Consider the following 17,760-nt stretch of genomic DNA (forward strand, 5'->3'; position numbering starts at 1 on the left):
ATCAGTTCCAATCCACTCCGCGCAATGTAATAAACTTATTCAAGATGGCGGAGAGGCTTCACTTTCTTGTCTTTCATACTTGGGCTTATTTCAAACCTAATTGCCTGTTTTCAAGCAAATTTAGCTTTGATATTTTTTTATGTTGACTGTTAAGCTATTCTAATCAAAGATGGGGCCAATTTATTATTTCGCGGGCTCATAATAGCGAATACTCATGCGTCAAGCATGCGCAGTCGGGTTATACGATATGTGTGGACGGGTGAAAGCGACGCGAAAACGCTACGTGTGGACGCGAATTTTTTTGAAAACGAAGAAAAAAAAGTTACGTTTTTAAACGAATACGGAAACGCGTGGAGGACGCGGACGGGACCGCTAATTTCGCGATTTTATGATGTGCGTATTTCGCAACTCTTAAAATTCGCGATTTTGCAAAATTCTTGTACTATGAATCGCTTTAATTTTGGCGATCTTTAGTAAGGCACTATTAAAAGGTACTCAACTTATCCTTGAAGCAAATAGAACAACTTCATTTACAATAACGTCTAACTGAATTTACAACAAGAGATGGAGCGACGGGTCTATATGAGAACAGTAACAACAGAGTTCTAACAATTTCCACAAGAATTTTACGCTTGTTCGTTAATTCTAGTCAATTGACCATGAGCTCTATCACGGTCGACGGTGTAAATTCCGGGAAGGAAGCGGAATCATGCATCATAGTTTAAAATCTTTCAGGAATCACGAATCTTTGTTTTATAAAATCGGGAATCATGACCGACAACGACACCGAGGAAAGCTTAACAAAGTACATGCAGGAATTAAATACTTCCGCTCCAGGGAATGTACAAAATCCCTTTTAAAAGTCATGAATCTTTGAAGTAACAACCAGGAAATGAAGAATACTTAAGACTCGAATGATCTCGCCTCTATCCTCGATTCAATGTGAATGTCTTGGTATGAAGACGTTGCAATAGGCCATTCCCGAGTTCATGTCTGCCTCCCCTTCAAAGCGAGTCCAAGTGCGAAGTTTTCGTTATGAAAATTAGTTTTCATTCAGATGTAAAGTAGAACTAATTACCATCACAAAAACTTCGCACTTAGACTCACTTTGAAGAGAAGGCAGACATGAACTCGGAAATGGCCTATTGCCTCAGAATAGATAAAAACATGATTTTGTCAACTTTTTAATGTTAATAAACTCGTCCTTTCTTCATTATAAGCTATTATCGATGTATTGTTATTCACTTAATTTTCGAGTCATGTTGTGTTCGCGACACTTATTGATCGCGTCACTTAAATTTCGGAATTAAAAAAAAATCGCGAAATTAAAGTGTTCCGAAAAATTCATGTAATAAGGTATTCAACTTAATACGACGAACGGCGTAAGCACAGTTACAGTGAATTCGAAAGCTGTTAAATCTGTGTGACGTTAGGTAACTAAGCACTGGAAATAGGAAGTTAAATTATATGTGTACCGAGCATTACCGCATTTAGCTCTCAAAGTCCCCATAAACTTGCGACGAAAGAAAAAAGAAAAAACAGTTTGGGAAGACGATGTTTTTTCTATTCATTTGTATCGAAAAAGCATAGTGTCCGGATCTGTTAGCTATGCATTGGTAATGTCAACAACTGAACGTGAGGAAGGAGTTGCCGTGTTTATTTGTGGAAGTCACAAGCTTTTGTCAGTGTTTTAAAATATCCAAACACGGTTTCTTTGTGTTCAACAAAAGTAAGGTCACGCAAGATCAGATAACAGGGAGCTTAAGCACGCGCGTTTTTGAGACGCGGATGGCAACCGGAAGTGTGCTGTTTTCCCTTTTAACCTGTTTTCACACAAACACATTTACACTTCCAAATATCTTTTATCCATTAGAGATAATTAGTATAAAAATTTGGGAGACACCACTGCCCTGGCACGCGAAATTTTCTCTTCCGGTTGACATCCGCGTCAGCTCTCTAATGACCGTCACGGTGACCTGCGCAATAGTTCCCGTCCTTCCAAATCGAAGGGGAATTGCCATTTTAAGAACATTTTCACTGAACTATTGGGTAGTGGCCAAATCATTATATCCTTGCCTTGCCGTTTCCACGCGGTGGCGTCATGGTTACTGCGCTCGACTCCGTATCGAGTAGTCCAGGTTCGGGTCCTGGCTGGGTCACGGTGCCTCTGTCCACCCGGGTGTATAAATGAGTACCAGCGAAAGTGCTGGGGGTAACCCTGCGATGGACTAGCATCCCATCCAGTGGGGAGTATAAATACTCCTAGTCGCTTTCATGCTACAGAAACCGGAGATAAGCCGCGCCGGCCTGATGTCCCTTTTTAGGCCCCTTGCTGTTCTCATATCTTGTCCTGCACATGACATTACTAAATAGATTATATCACCCCAAACTATTTTTTTTATAATGTTTAAATGAACTCTGTAAATCAGTGTAATGGGATAAGCTTCGGAGTTTCCGTGGTTCTCTAAGTATTGGATTATCTTATTCAACACTGCTTTGAACTCGCCCTTAACTACCGAATACAATGAACTCAATGAGCTTTTACTGTCTGAAAATAGACTACTTAAGGGACCTAATCATTTATGGAATCAGCTTAAAGAACAAAATTGGACATAGCTACTATCTCAGGAAAACTGATTGTTCTCCAATGACAGCTTTGCATAGAAAATCGCACCATCTTCTCACACAATTCGGAATTGATAAGTAGGTACCAGTGATGCTATTTAACCGTTCAAAATTAAAATTGTACGAGTTCAAGTCCAATTTGAGATTCTTTTAATTCCGCCGGAATGTAAGATTGTGCGGTTTTTTTTATTTACAATACACCTTATTCCAAAATGGCCGCCACTTTAGTATTCTTTAGTTTGCATGCAAATTGGCCCTTTTAGCCTCGTTCAAGGTTAAATATTCTTTTGAATTTTACGTTTGAAAGCGAGGCCATAAGGGCCAATTTGCACGGAAACGAAAGAATACTAAAATGGCAGCCATTTTGGAATAAGGTGTTTGTATGACCTCAACAAAATTCTCTCGATCGATTCTCCAGATAAAATCTATGCACACAAACTGCATACTTCTATTCTTTGATTGCACTCACGTGATAACATGACCACGTTGGTTCCAAAACAATAGAAAAACTTAGCCCAAGTTTTAAATGATAATAGAGTCAAATTCCCAAGAGACTTTTTCGCTACTGTTCTTTCCTAGGCCAAGACACAAAAAGCCGGATTTTTTTTCTTTGTGGATTTTTAGAGCATCAGGAGATCTGTAGAACTTTTGGGGATTTTTGGAAAAAAATGGGATTTGGGGGGATTTTTAGATGATTTGGAACAAAAATTGTTACATTGTTAAAATTCCTATGAAATGAAAATTTCGTCCCATTGTTTACTATACTTGGTGAGTTGCAATCTCGTACCCAGAGTCCTCGGGCTTTTTGGCCAGCGGGTGAGCGCCCGGAGAGACTCTGGGATAATCGACTCCATTTTCCCAGAAAACGTGGGTTCCGGCCTTATGACGTATGGCTGAGTTTAAACGGAAGCAGAAAAGAGAAAACCGTTAACAGTAGAAACGGCGGGTTGAAAGTGTTCGAGAAACAAGAATTTTAGCCTTACACACAAAGAAACTGGAAAAATGATTATTGGCTTGCTGTAAGAGGAAGTGAAGATGAAACCTCTGACACTTTCGGTGAGTGTAATTTTGGTGTTTCAGCGTACATTCCATCGTTCAGAATGCAATGAGAATGCCATCGTGCAAGCAACACGATCAACAAATTTTTTGTGGAAACGACACAAATGTCCTCTTCTACAATTTGATGTTTCCGTAATTCTGAATGGCTTCGGCAAGACCTTATTCCACGGATTCCGCCTCAAAGAGACTGATGTAATGTTTCCCACGGTACTTTTGCAACAGCAACAGTAATCACTTTTTAGCAGCGTGAGAAAATTCCCGTGCGGTATAAGACATAGTTCAAACCTCGTCGTTTTATTATTTTTGTGATTTATATATTTCTGAGGTAGAAAAAATCAAACAGCACTGAAACTAGTTTTAGATTTTGAATGTCCCTCCAAATTCTGGGGCTCCCGAATTACTTACCGACTTCCTGTCGGACTGCCATTGCTACGCAATCGGCCAATCAAAAATATAGTTCAAATCGATTATCCCAGAGTCTCTCCGGGCGCTCACCCGCTGGCCAAGAAGCCCGAGGACTCTGGGTACGAGATTGGGTGAGTTGGTGACTGCTAGACTGCAATCCAATTGTGCAGCGGTGTTTCCCATATCTAATTTACCTCATCATGATCATTCCAAGGGAAGTAAGTTTGAAACGTGCGGGAGCCAAGTAAGCACTACACGTTCTTGAGTGTGAATGCTGTCTCAGTTTTCAAGCTTTTAAATTTACACACGAGCTAGCAGTTTTGCACTCCTGGCATGGAACACTGATCCATTTTGAGTGCCTTTTGTTTAATAAAAGTGCTATCTAGCGTACAAAATGTGTTTGCCGTTTTCCTTTCAAGGGAGTGCTAAGGTTTCATTAAAAGATGATTGTGAGAAAAATAGGGATTTTTAGAAAATTTTGGGATATTTAGGGATTTTTAGAAACTTTTGGGGATATTTAGAGATTTTTGGAGGGATTTTCAGGGGGAAAATTGAGAATTTCCGGATAGATTTTTAGAGCATTTTTCGGGATATTTGTGTCTAGGCCTATTCTTTTCACCAACATGGCCGCAATGACGTCAGGTACGAGAATGTTCACTAAGGTTTGAATCCTCCCAGTGTTTGTCCAATCATTTACTTTTTTTAAGAGTTTACTGCTCTCGTCCAATCAAAATCAAGTAATGTAGTTGAGTCCATATTCGCCATAGCACTGCTCACGTCTAATCAGAATCGTGAAATTTTGTTGAGTGTCTGATGGCGATATTTCTTGTTGACAAACATTGACGTCAAATTCCTTTTGATATTCAAATTTGCTAACCACTGAACAACAGAGGTCGTCGTTTCAACAGCCAATTAGGTTCTGGTTGGAATATCAATAACAAAGGGTGACGTCACTACAAACATCGCTTTAGGGAAGATATCGTTGACGTCACCTATTGTCATTAATGTGCCAACCAGAGCGTCATTGGCTGTCGAAACAAAGGGTCTTTTGTTCCTGTGGTTGTACATTTGAATAACAAAAGCAATGTTTGTAAACAGATATCTCCCCAATAGTTCTTGCGTTCCGTCGAGTGTAAGGGGAAATCGAATCTGGGAAACATTTGTGCTAGACGAATACTCGGACCGGAGCGCCAACCGCTTGTTTGATGTTTCTTTTAGGTAAAGAGGGCAATTTTACAGCTTGAGCGATGACAGCGAATTATTTCGGACATTGAGTCATAGACCAAATCGGCTCACTCATTATTGTACCCAATTCAAATCTCCCGGGGTTAAGATTCTCTGTGTATTCATTCAAGTTTAAATGATATGGACGGAAGTACATGGAACAAAATGTTTTATTCTTAAAGAGTATGAATTGGGTACAACATTGAGTTTAACCCATTCTGGTGGTTCGTTAGAAAAGTTTGCTGTAATTCAGCTGCTGACACTAACCTCTTTTCATTGGCTGAGTTTGAGCAATGATCAATTAACCATTTTCTTTCGCAGTTTGCAATGACCTAGCGCATGCCCTGTGCTATCTTAAGGCTAAAGGGATGTCCATGCCTCCGGTACCGGTGATGTGATAGAATTCGCTTTTTCACTTGTAAGTCCATAAATACGAGAACTTTAAATTCTGCACCGAGAGACTTACAAGCTTATGATGTGAAAAAAGTGATAGCTCTATAGTTTTGTTCTTACCGACGAAACTTCAACCACCATAATGTGTTTATTTTCCAATGTTAACCTTTCACGACATCAGGCTGATAAGTTCAATGAGTTCAACAAAGGGTGTAAAATTGACCGAGATCTAGAAGTGGACGACTCGAATAAACAAATTTAGCTGAGGAAATTTGATGGCCTCACCGGTAATTGCAATGGAAAAAGGAAAGATTTTTCACAATTCGAATTCACGAACCGGGTTCATGATGTCGATCCTAATCACTTGGAATAGACTGAAGGGATAATTACGAGAGGAATGTTTTTTGCTATTGCAAACGATTTGGTTGTAGGAAAAGTCATTCTTTATCGGATTCAAGTTGATGGTGATACCACCTTGTGTTTTGTTAAAAAGCAGAACAATAAATTTCTGAGAAAATAATCCCAATCTTTAACCGTTTCAACGGATAAATTTGTTGGTTCAAGCTTAGCTTCCAAATCTAAGGTTAAGGCGACCCTCAATCAGATTTTTTAAGCTCATTTTTATATATAGAAAATATTCAGAAATACATCTGAACATCTCGTAGAAGTACTTTGGGGATAAAAGATTGAGTTTGAACGGCAAAAGCCTTAAAATGGAAATGGATTAAAGTCGCATTAAGACGAAGGAATTAGTTCCATCACAGATTAAAAGACAAAAGGAATTCAGCGCTACCAGTTTTTCTAATCCCATGTGATCAAAATCAATCATGGACGCACGGTTTAGATGATGCGAGATGAGACGAACTTTAATGTGAAAGCCTGTCCGTGATATGTGCTGGTCTTCAAGTTGTCGTTTTATTTGAGCGCTGGAAATAAGTTGCGTGCCAGTGTCAGTATGAATAAAACTGCTAGAGTGGAAGGGAAATCCGCTAATAAAGAATTGAACGATTTGGATGAGGCCGATTTAAGGATCTGTTTCCTGTCCTTTGTTGTATTCCTTGAAAATTAATAAGATGTCTTGAATAAAAATGAATCCTTCTCGAGGGTGGTCATGTTTACCTCTGTTAAAGTGATATTTGACATTCTGAGATTGTTTATGAACACCACTCCAAAATCAGGAAGTCTTAGATGACAACTATTCTGGACGTGATAAAAATAAAACTCATTACAAACAGGTTTGGTATGTCTAAGCAAATTTCAAACTGAAAAAAAGCCCGAACAATGACAAAGTAAAGTCAACAATAACTAATATATCTTCTTGTGGAAAAGCCTCTTATTCAATGCATGATTAGTCTATACGAGGCTTTAAATAACTGGGCAACCTCTAACAAACTTGGGAATCTTTCTTAATTTTTTATAGCATCATCCACTTTATTTTTCTTGCGTTGCGTGCTTCAAAACATTCATGCCTGTAGGAGTGTGCTTCTAAATCAACAGAGGCTGGCCACAATAAATCATTCGTTTGACGCAATTAATATTTGACCCCGTTCTGGGGTTTCAAACATTTTGGCCTTTTTTAAGTTTAAAATTAAAAAAAATAGTTAAATTAATTGTTGCCAAGTCCTGCTGCAGATTTTTTTCGGTTATATTTCCCTTGTATATTTGTTGGTCGGTCACAGATCTTTCCTGTGAATATTTGTCGCGAGAATGGCACCTCTTGGCGAAAATGAAGTCTCACCAGGGAGACAACAATATTTTAACCGCACTTATTATGGTTTTGAAAAGGTATTGATTTCATTCCAATAACTGACTACAATTGTAGTTGTTGCGTTTGCAAGTGTAGTGCCCCGAGTGAGCTGTGGAAGTATTGAGTAATATTTGTTATTGTCAAAAGGCTTAACTTGTTACTAGCGCAATACATTCAGACAAAGAGAGTGTTTTGTTTAATTTCTTTGCGTTGTACAACAAGTCAAATTGACCATCATAGACTTTCAATTCCGTCAGGATATCGGTTTCAACTCAAAATTAAATGTGTTTCCGAGACTAATTGAATAGACTTCAAAATCTGCGGTCGTACAGCTTTTAACGCGACCATGTGCTGTTTTGAGAAGCCGTCTCAACAAATAATGAGTTTCATCCAATAAAACGCGACGATCTGTTTATACATTGCTTCGGTTATTATCACGCCACATCACGTAAAAAAGCTACTTAAAGGTTGCTTCCTGTCCTCATTGCTCGCATTCAAGGCCCGTATATCCCCGCCACAAGTCCCTAAAATGTCACAATAAAAGCACGGAATCGAACGAACGGCATTCAAGCAAAAAACGCTCACGGTCGCTATCACGATCCAAACTTGTAGGTTCTATTTCAATAACTGCTCTGAGTCAAACGACTGTCGCTATTTTAATAACTCGATTTCGTCTCACAAGCAATGTTTGAGTTAGTGCTTAAGATCCGCGTTAATCTTTTTGATAAGTGAATCTAAAGTAGGCAAGAAGCATAAGTTGGTATGATTAAGTTCTAACAAAGGGGCGGAGACCAAACTGTAGATTGAAATAACAACCTTAAAGACCTCACTTTTTATGTACTTAAAAGGTTGTACATGTTGGATCTAATGACAGTTTTAACAAAAGAGAAAGTAACGTTAAATTAGAGTGGAATCAAAAGCATTAAGAAATGCCACGGAAGCCTTAAATTTCCTAATTTTCGATTAATTCGACTAGTTACCACGGAAGAGAACTTCAAGCTAAAATTATGCAACTGAATGAATCGATGATCCAAACCCTTTTGTTCACAATTAAAGGTTGGGATTCAATAGCTTTCTAATTAATGTTTTCTCTTTTCTGATAATCGACTGTTGACAAGAAAGAGTGTCAAGTCGTTGAAAGAGCTGCCCGGAAAGACGATTTGATAAGAAAATGACATATGTTGAATGTCACCATGCTCGACATTGGAGGACCTGAAGCCCGCCCTCCAAACCTGACATATGTCGAGTTTATTTTATCTCCTTACACGCGCATATTTTACAGCTTCAATGCGCGGCTCATAGCAAGACTCCAAATACTCTTGTGTCTCAATATACCGGGTGAAAGCCCTGCAAAATGTCCTCGTTTTCGATAAATAGTCTACTCGATCTACAAGAAAGTGAGCATGGCTCCACGTCAACAAATCGCGCTGGGAAAAATGCGCTTAACTCAGAAGAACAAGCTTCAGTGCGGCGCAAAGAATACATAGATCCGAGGAGATCTCCTAACTTAAGCCCAGTGCTTGAAACAGATAATACGTCGTACGAAGGTAAAGACAGTACAGTTCCGAATGTCATATTTTCTATCTTTCTTTGTAGCTTGTGTCGACGCATTACTCTTACTCGATGAAACCGCACACAACCGGAACATCTTTCGTCTGGATTCTACCACAGGAAATTTTTATAATCTCTTAAAAGCCACATAAATTGTGCGCATTTTAAGTCCCAGTAACGCGAGGAGGCGACTGAACTTGGGAGTTATTTATGTGCAGATGACATTCAGTCACTGTAAATATTCTTCTTCAAGAACGAAAAACTTTTTTTCTGAAAAGTATTTTTCTCGATAACTACTTTTAAAGAATTTAAAGTTTCTTGAATAAAATTTACTCCACAAATACTACTAGCATATTGCATTGAAGTGCCGTTTTAATTGTCGTAAAGTCATCCTTAGCTTTTTTTCAATCTCTCCTAACATTTTGGTTAACTTAACTTTTAGCTGATTCCACAGAGAAGCTTGATTCAGAAGACTATCTCCACGAAGATGGCGTTGAATTAGACCAGGAAATTCCGAGTACAAAAAAACGAAAGCGACGAGTGCTGTTCTCCAAAGCGCAGATTTACGAACTCGAAAGGCGCTTTCGCCAACAGAGATATTTGTCGGCTCCGGAGCGGGAACAACTTGCCAGACTTATAAATCTTTCGCCGACGCAAGTCAAAATATGGTTTCAGAATCATCGTTACAAATACAAAAAGCAAGTGGGAGAAAAAGGACACTTACATTTAACAGGCGAGGGTTTGCCAGCTTTCATGAGCCCAAGAATCGTACCCGTGCCTGTCTTAGTTCACGAAGGACAACCTTGCGTTCGACGCACTCACTTGACTTCCCCGCGACAGGAATTCGTGAACGGATTCGCTTGTCCACCACCGGTTCCATTATTGTACTCAAACCCGATATATAACAACCGATATTGGAGCTTTTCTTAGATTAAAGTAATGCTTCGGTAAACACTACTCTTCATGGATAGTTGCTTCAGTATTACAAAGGCAATTCAGACTTTTGAACTCCTAAGCAGCGTGTCCTTGGGGTTAGTGCTTCGTGTACCATCAGTTATCACACCTAAGACACGTTTGTTGCTATCTGCAAGGATTGTTCTTTGTTTCCAAGTATCAAAAGCCCATTTAGCTTTAAAAGAACTGGCAACTGTCCTTTGAATGATTAGTTTGTAAGCTTAGTGTCGGATTTGAGCTTCGTTTAAAAATAACACGAGAACTTCACCATAAAGACTGAATATAACTAATGTACAATACAGTAGGTACATAACCGTTTTATGTAAAAAACGACACCAAACGGTCAATGATTCAAGTTTTCGGAGGAGCAAAACTAATTTTCGTCGCAGTTGAGAGGCGTGTAAAATTAAATTGAATCAATTACAAGGCGACTTCCCTCTCATATTTTAGGGTAAGTCATTCCAATCGAAAATCTACAGGAAGACGCTTTGCTTTCACATTTACTTATCATGTTTGCGATCAACTTAGCAAATAAGATGTACACAGTTATGAGAATTTGCTATCAGCTAAATTGGCGTTCACGAGTAAGAACCGAGCATGGTTCAGAAAAAGGCACAGGTTTTCGGCTTTTATAGGGATTTCTGGTTCTGTAGAAATAAAAAGGATGAAGGATGCAGCGAGAAAAATTTTTCTCCTCGCTGCATCCCGTACGCGAAGGTCTATTGAGGTAGTTCTAGTTAGCATACTTGACTTCAACATTAAGGTTGAAAATTTTCCTTAAACGTGACGCCATCAAGTGCGTAGAGACGTGGTGCTTTTCATAGGAAATTTCTTTCATGGCTTAGAAGGTGAAGGTTACTACAGGGCACTACGATAGCCCGCCGGCCAACATGAAGTTGGCGATAACTAATAATGTCAAACCCAAACTGTCAAGATCAATTACTCTTATCTTTGAATTAAGAGCTTCAAGAGTCCTAAATGATTACCATTTTCGGACTTTGGGAAGGGTTAAAAAACCAGAGATTTGAGCGGAAATTGAAGTTGTTCTCAATTTGGGATCTGTTATATTCCGATCTTATTCTTGCGCGCAATTTGCCACAAACGTGACCTTACAAATTTTGCGTTCTAACATCATTTCGAACTTTGAAGGTCGCATAAGTGCTTGCAGAGCTTTCCTGTGTGTAAAAAATTATTAATAGAGCGCTTATGTGCAAAATTTAGTCCGTAAACCAACGTTAAACGATTAGGTTTTGAAAATTATAGAGATTTTAGAATTCCAACGTTGCTAAGTGTTTAAAATGGTACATTCCTGTTGGTGAATAGACAGGGCATTAGTAAATAAATGCCGGAAAACGGCTTACATGAAATGAATAGCTTTTGTAACTCAGCTTAATAAATTATCCCGCAATAGTAATTAATTCATGATTTGGGTGATAATTCTAGCGAGGGAATAAATCGAAAGTGCGTACCTCGGGAACGACATGTACGCCACGATTTGCTCTAAGTGTAAATACAGCTTGGAGAGGTTTAGAATAACAAAGAAAGTTTACAAAGCGTGTCTCTACAGCTGTTTCTGCATATCTATGTCCAGTTTGGGTCTTCAGAAAAAAAAAAAAACAAAATGACATTTTGTCAAAATATGACCCTTTTCCACTTCTAAAGTTAACCAAAGCGTCATCACACCTCATTGCTTTAAAATTGAAAAACTTGATCCCTGACACACACTTTCGGTTATTGTATCCTTCCTATAAGTTACCTATAAGTTACAGCCTCACACATTGTCCTCTTACCGTTTTCTCAAACAAAGGAATTACTAGGCCTTCATTAGCAACAATCTCAAGATACTACTGCTTCACTTATTGAGTTTATTACGGTCTAACGTCAATAAAATTTGAAGTCGAGTTGTACCGCTTTATCCCACTCACCGATCTTGAAAAAAAAAATGGAGCAGATCTCTCTGCTTGAGTTAAAAAAATTGTGGCTTACACTACGTCTTCATTTCTGACTTCCTCTGCCAAAGGTTTAAGACATGTTTTAAATAGGTATAGGATTGAAACCCTTATTCATCAAGTAAATTTCAACTAACTTAGCCTCTCCATTTCAAACCGATTAACCACTGAAATAACTTGGTTCAAACGATATTTATCATTCTCGAATCAACTGAGACAGAAGTTCGAACGGTACAGCGATAAATAATTCAGTTTATCTGTGATTGGATCGACCTTCGCCGGGATCTCTGGTTGCATGTTTCTTTCTCTAAATTGGGCGAGAAGAAAGAATGGCATTGCATGCCAACGAGAGCACGACCAAAAATTATTTGACAACTTTCACTCGGAAAATTGCACTGTTAGAAAGACACCAACAAACAAAGACAAAGTTGTATTACATCGGCAATTGAAAACACTGACACTTCTACAGTGCACACAACAGCCGGAACTTCACCAAACTATATTTCAAAGAACACGATTAAACATTTCATCTACGGAATCAAAGACTCAAAGTATAAACCAGATCATAAAGATATGACGGTGTTTTCCTTCCTGTTTGTTTTTTTCAAATTTAAAGAAGCAGGGGTGGTCGAGTTGTTATTGCAATCGAGGCCACAGAACTTGATACTGATCCATCGCTGGAGGCTTACTGAACTAGTGGAGTTGTTCAGGATAATCACCTGCAGTGGACTGTTGAACTCATCGGGTGCGTGATAGATTTGCCAACTGTTGCTGTTGTTGTTTTGTCACATTTCAAGTATTCGCAGGAATCACTTCGTGTGATCTAAACCCACTTGTTAATCAGTTCTTTCTTAGAGCCTTCTTAGGGTGGCCCAAAGCAGTTTCAACCCTTTCAAGCTACGTTCTTTATTAAAAGGATTGGCGCTACAAAGCTGTATCACGTATTATCAGAGTTAAAAAAATTCTTTGCAGCGAATTGAGAACCACCTTAAATCTGTGATTTTTTAAAGGTGGCTCTGAATCCGCTGCACAGAATTTTTTAAACTTGCACAAAGTTTCATGTTGGCCTTCTGACCACTATTCAGCAATGAAAAATGGGGGTCACCGCGAGTTCGTTTTTGAGACATGGGCAACTAAAGCCAAAATATAGGCTGTTTTTGCTGAGTTTTCCTGTTTCCATGGTAACCTATTACGTCACAATAACGATCGGATCTTGTTTAAAAACAATTGTTGTTTCATATGGTACCATAACCTTGTTGTTACGTCATACAGTGCTGTAGCGTCAATCATTTTAAAGAGTGTCTCTTCAAAGTGTTGAAACTGGTTTGCATTGAGCCACCTTAAGATCCAACGGACAGAAATCAACGGCCGAGAGGTTGGAGCTCAGGGGACGGGACAAGATTGAGATTCACAACTCGTACTCGCTCGGTTAATTTTTACTTGCAGGTGAAGTTCGCTATTAAAACATTGACTCTAAAGAGCCCCGAAGGGATGATCCAATAAAAATCGAAATGTTGTTTTCCCCATTTGCAAATCGCCATGCAGACGCACATGCAGAAAGAATTTGGCACATCAAGTTTCAATAAAGTTTTCTAGCTGTAAAAACGCGAGCCCATGACCTTTTATGAATTCACCGTTAAGTAGCGAAAAGTCCTTAAGTGGTAGCCCCTTTATGAAAACCTTCGCTTCGCCATGTGATGAAATTTAACTTGACTGAGTCAAGATTTCAGTATTAGAAAATAAATACCAGTGACAGTATCCAACAGGTTGTGAAAACGAACTTGCACAATTTCAACGCCGTCATGTCAGCATTATAAACACTGTTTTGCATTTTCTGTCGGTTTTGCGATTATTTAATGGTTTTATCAGGTGCGTAAGCCAAAGAACAAAAGAAAGAATACAAAGAACTTTTTGACGTTGAAAAAACCCAGGGGAGCAAAGGCAAAACTGAAATCGTTAGATCTAACAACTTTACGTCTTCCTCGACGCCTTAATTTACCTGGCCTTCTTAGCCAAAGAAAATAAAGTGAATTTGAAACGTAGCCAAGTAAAACGACTAAATAAAATTGAAATGAACAAGATTGAAAAGCGTTACCATGGCTCAGAAACATTGTAAGAATCATTTCACGTTTTTTTTTAACTTGTGTAGTAACCCCGCACCAACACAATATAATCAGACTCATTTGGTACGCCATCAGATAAGGCATTAAAAATATTCATCAAAGGTTAGCACACACTGAAGTGAAAAGAAAAACTATGAAACAAAGCAATAAATGACACTACGGAGATACTGTTAATTTGAAATAAAGTATTATTATTATTATTAGTAGTAGTAGTAGTAGTAGTAGTAGTAGTAGTATTATCATCATCATTATTATTATCCGCAATTTAAAAAGGCCACGCTCGTTGACGGACCTCAGAACAAGTGGAACCAATCATAGTTAATAGAGAGGAATGGTTTGGAAGCTCGGCAAATATCAAAGGAGCAAACAAAGATGCCAAGATTTAGGTTGCAAAGTCCACGACCGTGGACATCTTTTGTTTTGCGCTCATACCCCATGCACCGAATTACGTAACCAACACGTTTCTATGGTTAGTTCCTCAGTACGGAGTAAACAACTATCGTGTTTTGTGAAAGGGTCAAGGCCAAAAAAGGGAACAAAAACCTACAACAAAGAAATTTGTCGGGTTTCATAACCATCCCTCTATTAACTATGAACCAATGAAAGGAGCTGTTTATGAGGAGGGAGAAGACCTTGAAGCTTAGAAGGCGAAAAAAATCCCTGTACTTGCTATGCCTTTGTTATTTACCGCACTAGTTCAATTCGTATAGAGATCAAGAGAGAATAAAGTGGGAAAAAAGGGCATCCCCTTTAATCACATACCCGCCTTTTCCATGGGTAATGTGTCACATGCAAGTTATTTTTAGATCGACTTCCACGTTCTATATACCCCAAGGGGATTAGGCAACAGCCAATCATATGGCAGGAATGTGTTCTCTGTGCGAGGCCTATCCACGCGGAAACCGTCACTCCCGCCATATGATTGGCTGTTAACTAATCCCCTGGGATATGTAGAGCGTGGGGAGTCGATCTAAAAATAACTTGTGACATATACCCGTGGAAAAGGCTATGTATGGGAGATGCCTTCTATTCCCCCTTTATTTCTCTTGTATAGATTTAGTACACATACAGTTGTTGGTTTTAGTAGGTTTATTTGCCCCCTATTAATTTACATATTTTTAGTTTTACAAAGTCCTTTCCAAATTTTATGCCTTGTTGTTTATCTAAATTTACAGGTAATTTGCACTGTACAAATGAAAGCATGGTTTGCCGGGAAACGACGGATTTTTCCGCACATACTGGAAAAAGGCCTTTTTCTTCATAATGTACATTGCATTGCTATGGTCCTATTCATTTACTGAATGTTCATAAATTATTTTAGAAGGCATTTATCAAGAAGACGTGCATGCGATATATGCTTGAATGAAACTAGCGTATCATGGTTGACTGGCGAAACGTTAGCCAAGATGGTTGGTTGCCAGAGAAATCTAAAGAATAGCAGTAAAATAAAGAGGAGCACTCAACAAATTAAAATTTCAATATTAAAACATAAAGACGTTTTTTTAAAATCCATACCTACAGCGATCTAGTGCTATTTGCAGGTTCTAACTTGACAGAGACTTAAATGATTCAATGTTTATTTGCCTCATGAGTAATCAATAATACTTCCCGATTGAGAGGTTGTTTAGTTCTTCAAGGATGTTACACTAAGTCATCTTAACAATAACACTGATGGCAATTCACATGGGTACATCGTGTGTGTCACACCCAGATCACAGAAGCAAACGGAACGGAAACAATGATCCCCTTCTTCTCTGCTAAAGGGTTTCATTGGGATACGTAACTGAGCTAGCCTTGAAACGCATGATTGTTACTTGGAACGTTTTCAATGACAACAAATCATCGACCTAATAGCAAGAAACCTCCTCTGATCTCTCCTCGTCCCAAAGCACTGAGCACATGAGGAATTCAAAGAGGGTCATGGATGTCAAACTAGCCTTGACACGCAAAAATTTCAACACAGAACTGTTTCAGTTTCATAAAGACCTCATTAAGGACTTAAGAAATGATAAGTTGGCCCTCTAAAAAAGACACTTAATCTGAGAGAGTTTTCAAATAGTCAAACAAAAACAGGGATCCAGTGATTGTACTGCGGATATAGACCATCAGACTGTTTTATTGAATTAAAAGATGGAATGTGCCAGTTGAGTAACAAAACAGGAAAGAGATGTCATAAGAGTTGAGAGGATGCTATAAATGTCTGGTGAGAAGCACGAATAATTTAAAAGAAGCCATGAATTCGAAAACTAGTGAGGCCAAAAGTTAATTCACCCAAGACATGATTCCTTTTCTTTCGTAAATCACCGCAAGCATACTTGAATATCCCCCTTACCCCCGGCGGCATTTCTATACCAATTAGGTAAAAACGGGCTAGTTGTATATTAGGTGTGTATCGTCTTCTAATCGCTGACCTTAAAGCAGAAGACAGGGAGCCGTCAAAGATTATACACAGCCGCTATTTATTGCGTGATAATTGTTCCGACAGAAAATGGTTTCAAAAGACGTTCTTTGTTTTTGGCAATAAACGTGGTTACAGAAAAGGGGTATATTGGTACGGGCCCATATTGGGTGATATTGGTACTGGCCCATATTGGGTGATATTGGTCCTAATCATCCTGACAAATAAGAATAAACAGTTTTCAGTCCGTAATGTCTATCGAAATTGAAACCTGTTAGAGTGCAATGATTTGATAGCCAGAGTCGTACGAACTGAAATGTGAAATGCTATCTATACGAATATGGTTATCATCTGCACCGCAGAGGAACGCGACCTAAGAGAAAGACTGAAAGTATTTGGGTTTCTTCTTATAGTGAAAACTACGAAACATTCTTTCAAACCATGGTTTCGTAGTAATGCGTTCCCCTCCCTTCCCAGCCCTCTGTGAGGCGAAGGTTCGTCAAACAGGGCGACCAGGAAAGCAACTCCGCTGGATAAGACATTTTAACGTTAGCACGTTCAAAGTGTATAACACCACCTTGTTGGAAAAAAAAAAACTCACTCTTTGAACCAAGTTAAAACTCTTGACATTCACCCAGCGAGCGATCAATCACTGTTAAACGGATTGACATTCCTATGAATATTTTAAATTCTTATTTTTGACCCCATCTGGGTAGTATTTCCTAGGTCAAGTGAACTTAATCTAATGAGACATCACCTGCAGGAGAGGAAAAACAATGGTTGCAAATGCAAGTTCTTGTCCTTGGAAATAAAATGAAGAGGTATGGCATATGTTCATCACGGTTATGCTATTGATACCAACAGAGACCAACAGTGGCGTTTCGATGACTTTTTATACTTAGGACACCCGTACCGAAACTATTTGATTGTTGACGTGGTCACAAGGCACGGCTCCTAGGATTATCACGGTCTAATCAAGAGTTCTACTGGTAGTTTGCAAGCCAGCGACGGAGAACATAAATTTTTCCGTTTTTGGTGCAACGACTACTGATTAGAAAATTGAATCGAATGTTGGCTCGGTTACCACAAGGTGAGCTGCGCGCGATTGACTCCATGAATTCTGTTGTAATAGAAATAAACGCAGAACAGCCTTCAGATTTAACCAGAATTATTAATTTGCCTGCTGGAAATTACTAGCACTCGAAATTCGAAACCCGCTTTAAATTCTGGCAACTTCAAAAACATCTACGACTGAACAGATCTTAAGAGACCGTTTTCAATCAGCGTTATTGAGATACTTGTCTACACAATGGCTCCCTTAAGTTCTTGATT

General features: G+C 38.8%; 1 protein-coding gene across 1 annotated transcript; it reads left to right on the forward strand.

Moving 5' to 3' along the window:
• The first annotated feature begins 8,706 nt into the window (after nt 1-8,706).
• On the forward strand, nt 8,707-11,377 carry LOC138049922 (homeobox protein Nkx-2.2-like). The gene is made up of 2 exons (XM_068896402.1): nt 8,707-9,000; nt 9,447-11,377. The coding sequence occupies exons 1-2, from the start codon at nt 8,808-8,810 to the stop codon at nt 9,932-9,934; spliced, it is 681 nt and encodes a 226-aa protein (XP_068752503.1). The 5' UTR covers nt 8,707-8,807; the 3' UTR covers nt 9,935-11,377.
• The last annotated feature ends 6,383 nt before the right edge of the window (nt 11,378-17,760 follow it).

Source organism: Montipora capricornis, chromosome 5 (assembly GCF_036669925.1).
Source record: "Montipora capricornis isolate CH-2021 chromosome 5, ASM3666992v2, whole genome shotgun sequence".
Classification (NCBI taxonomy): Eukaryota; Metazoa; Cnidaria; class Anthozoa; order Scleractinia; family Acroporidae; genus Montipora; species Montipora capricornis.

Excerpts from the sequence above, each read along its gene's own strand:
- LOC138049922 (XM_068896402.1), top strand. The coding sequence starts at position 8,808 with ATGTCCTCGTTTTCGATAAATAGTCTACTCGATCTACAAGAAAGTGAG. Across the intron at positions 9,001-9,446 it reads AGATAATACGTCGTACGAAG|CTGATTCCACAGAGAAGCTT; the intron begins GTAAAGACAGTA and ends CTTAACTTTTAG.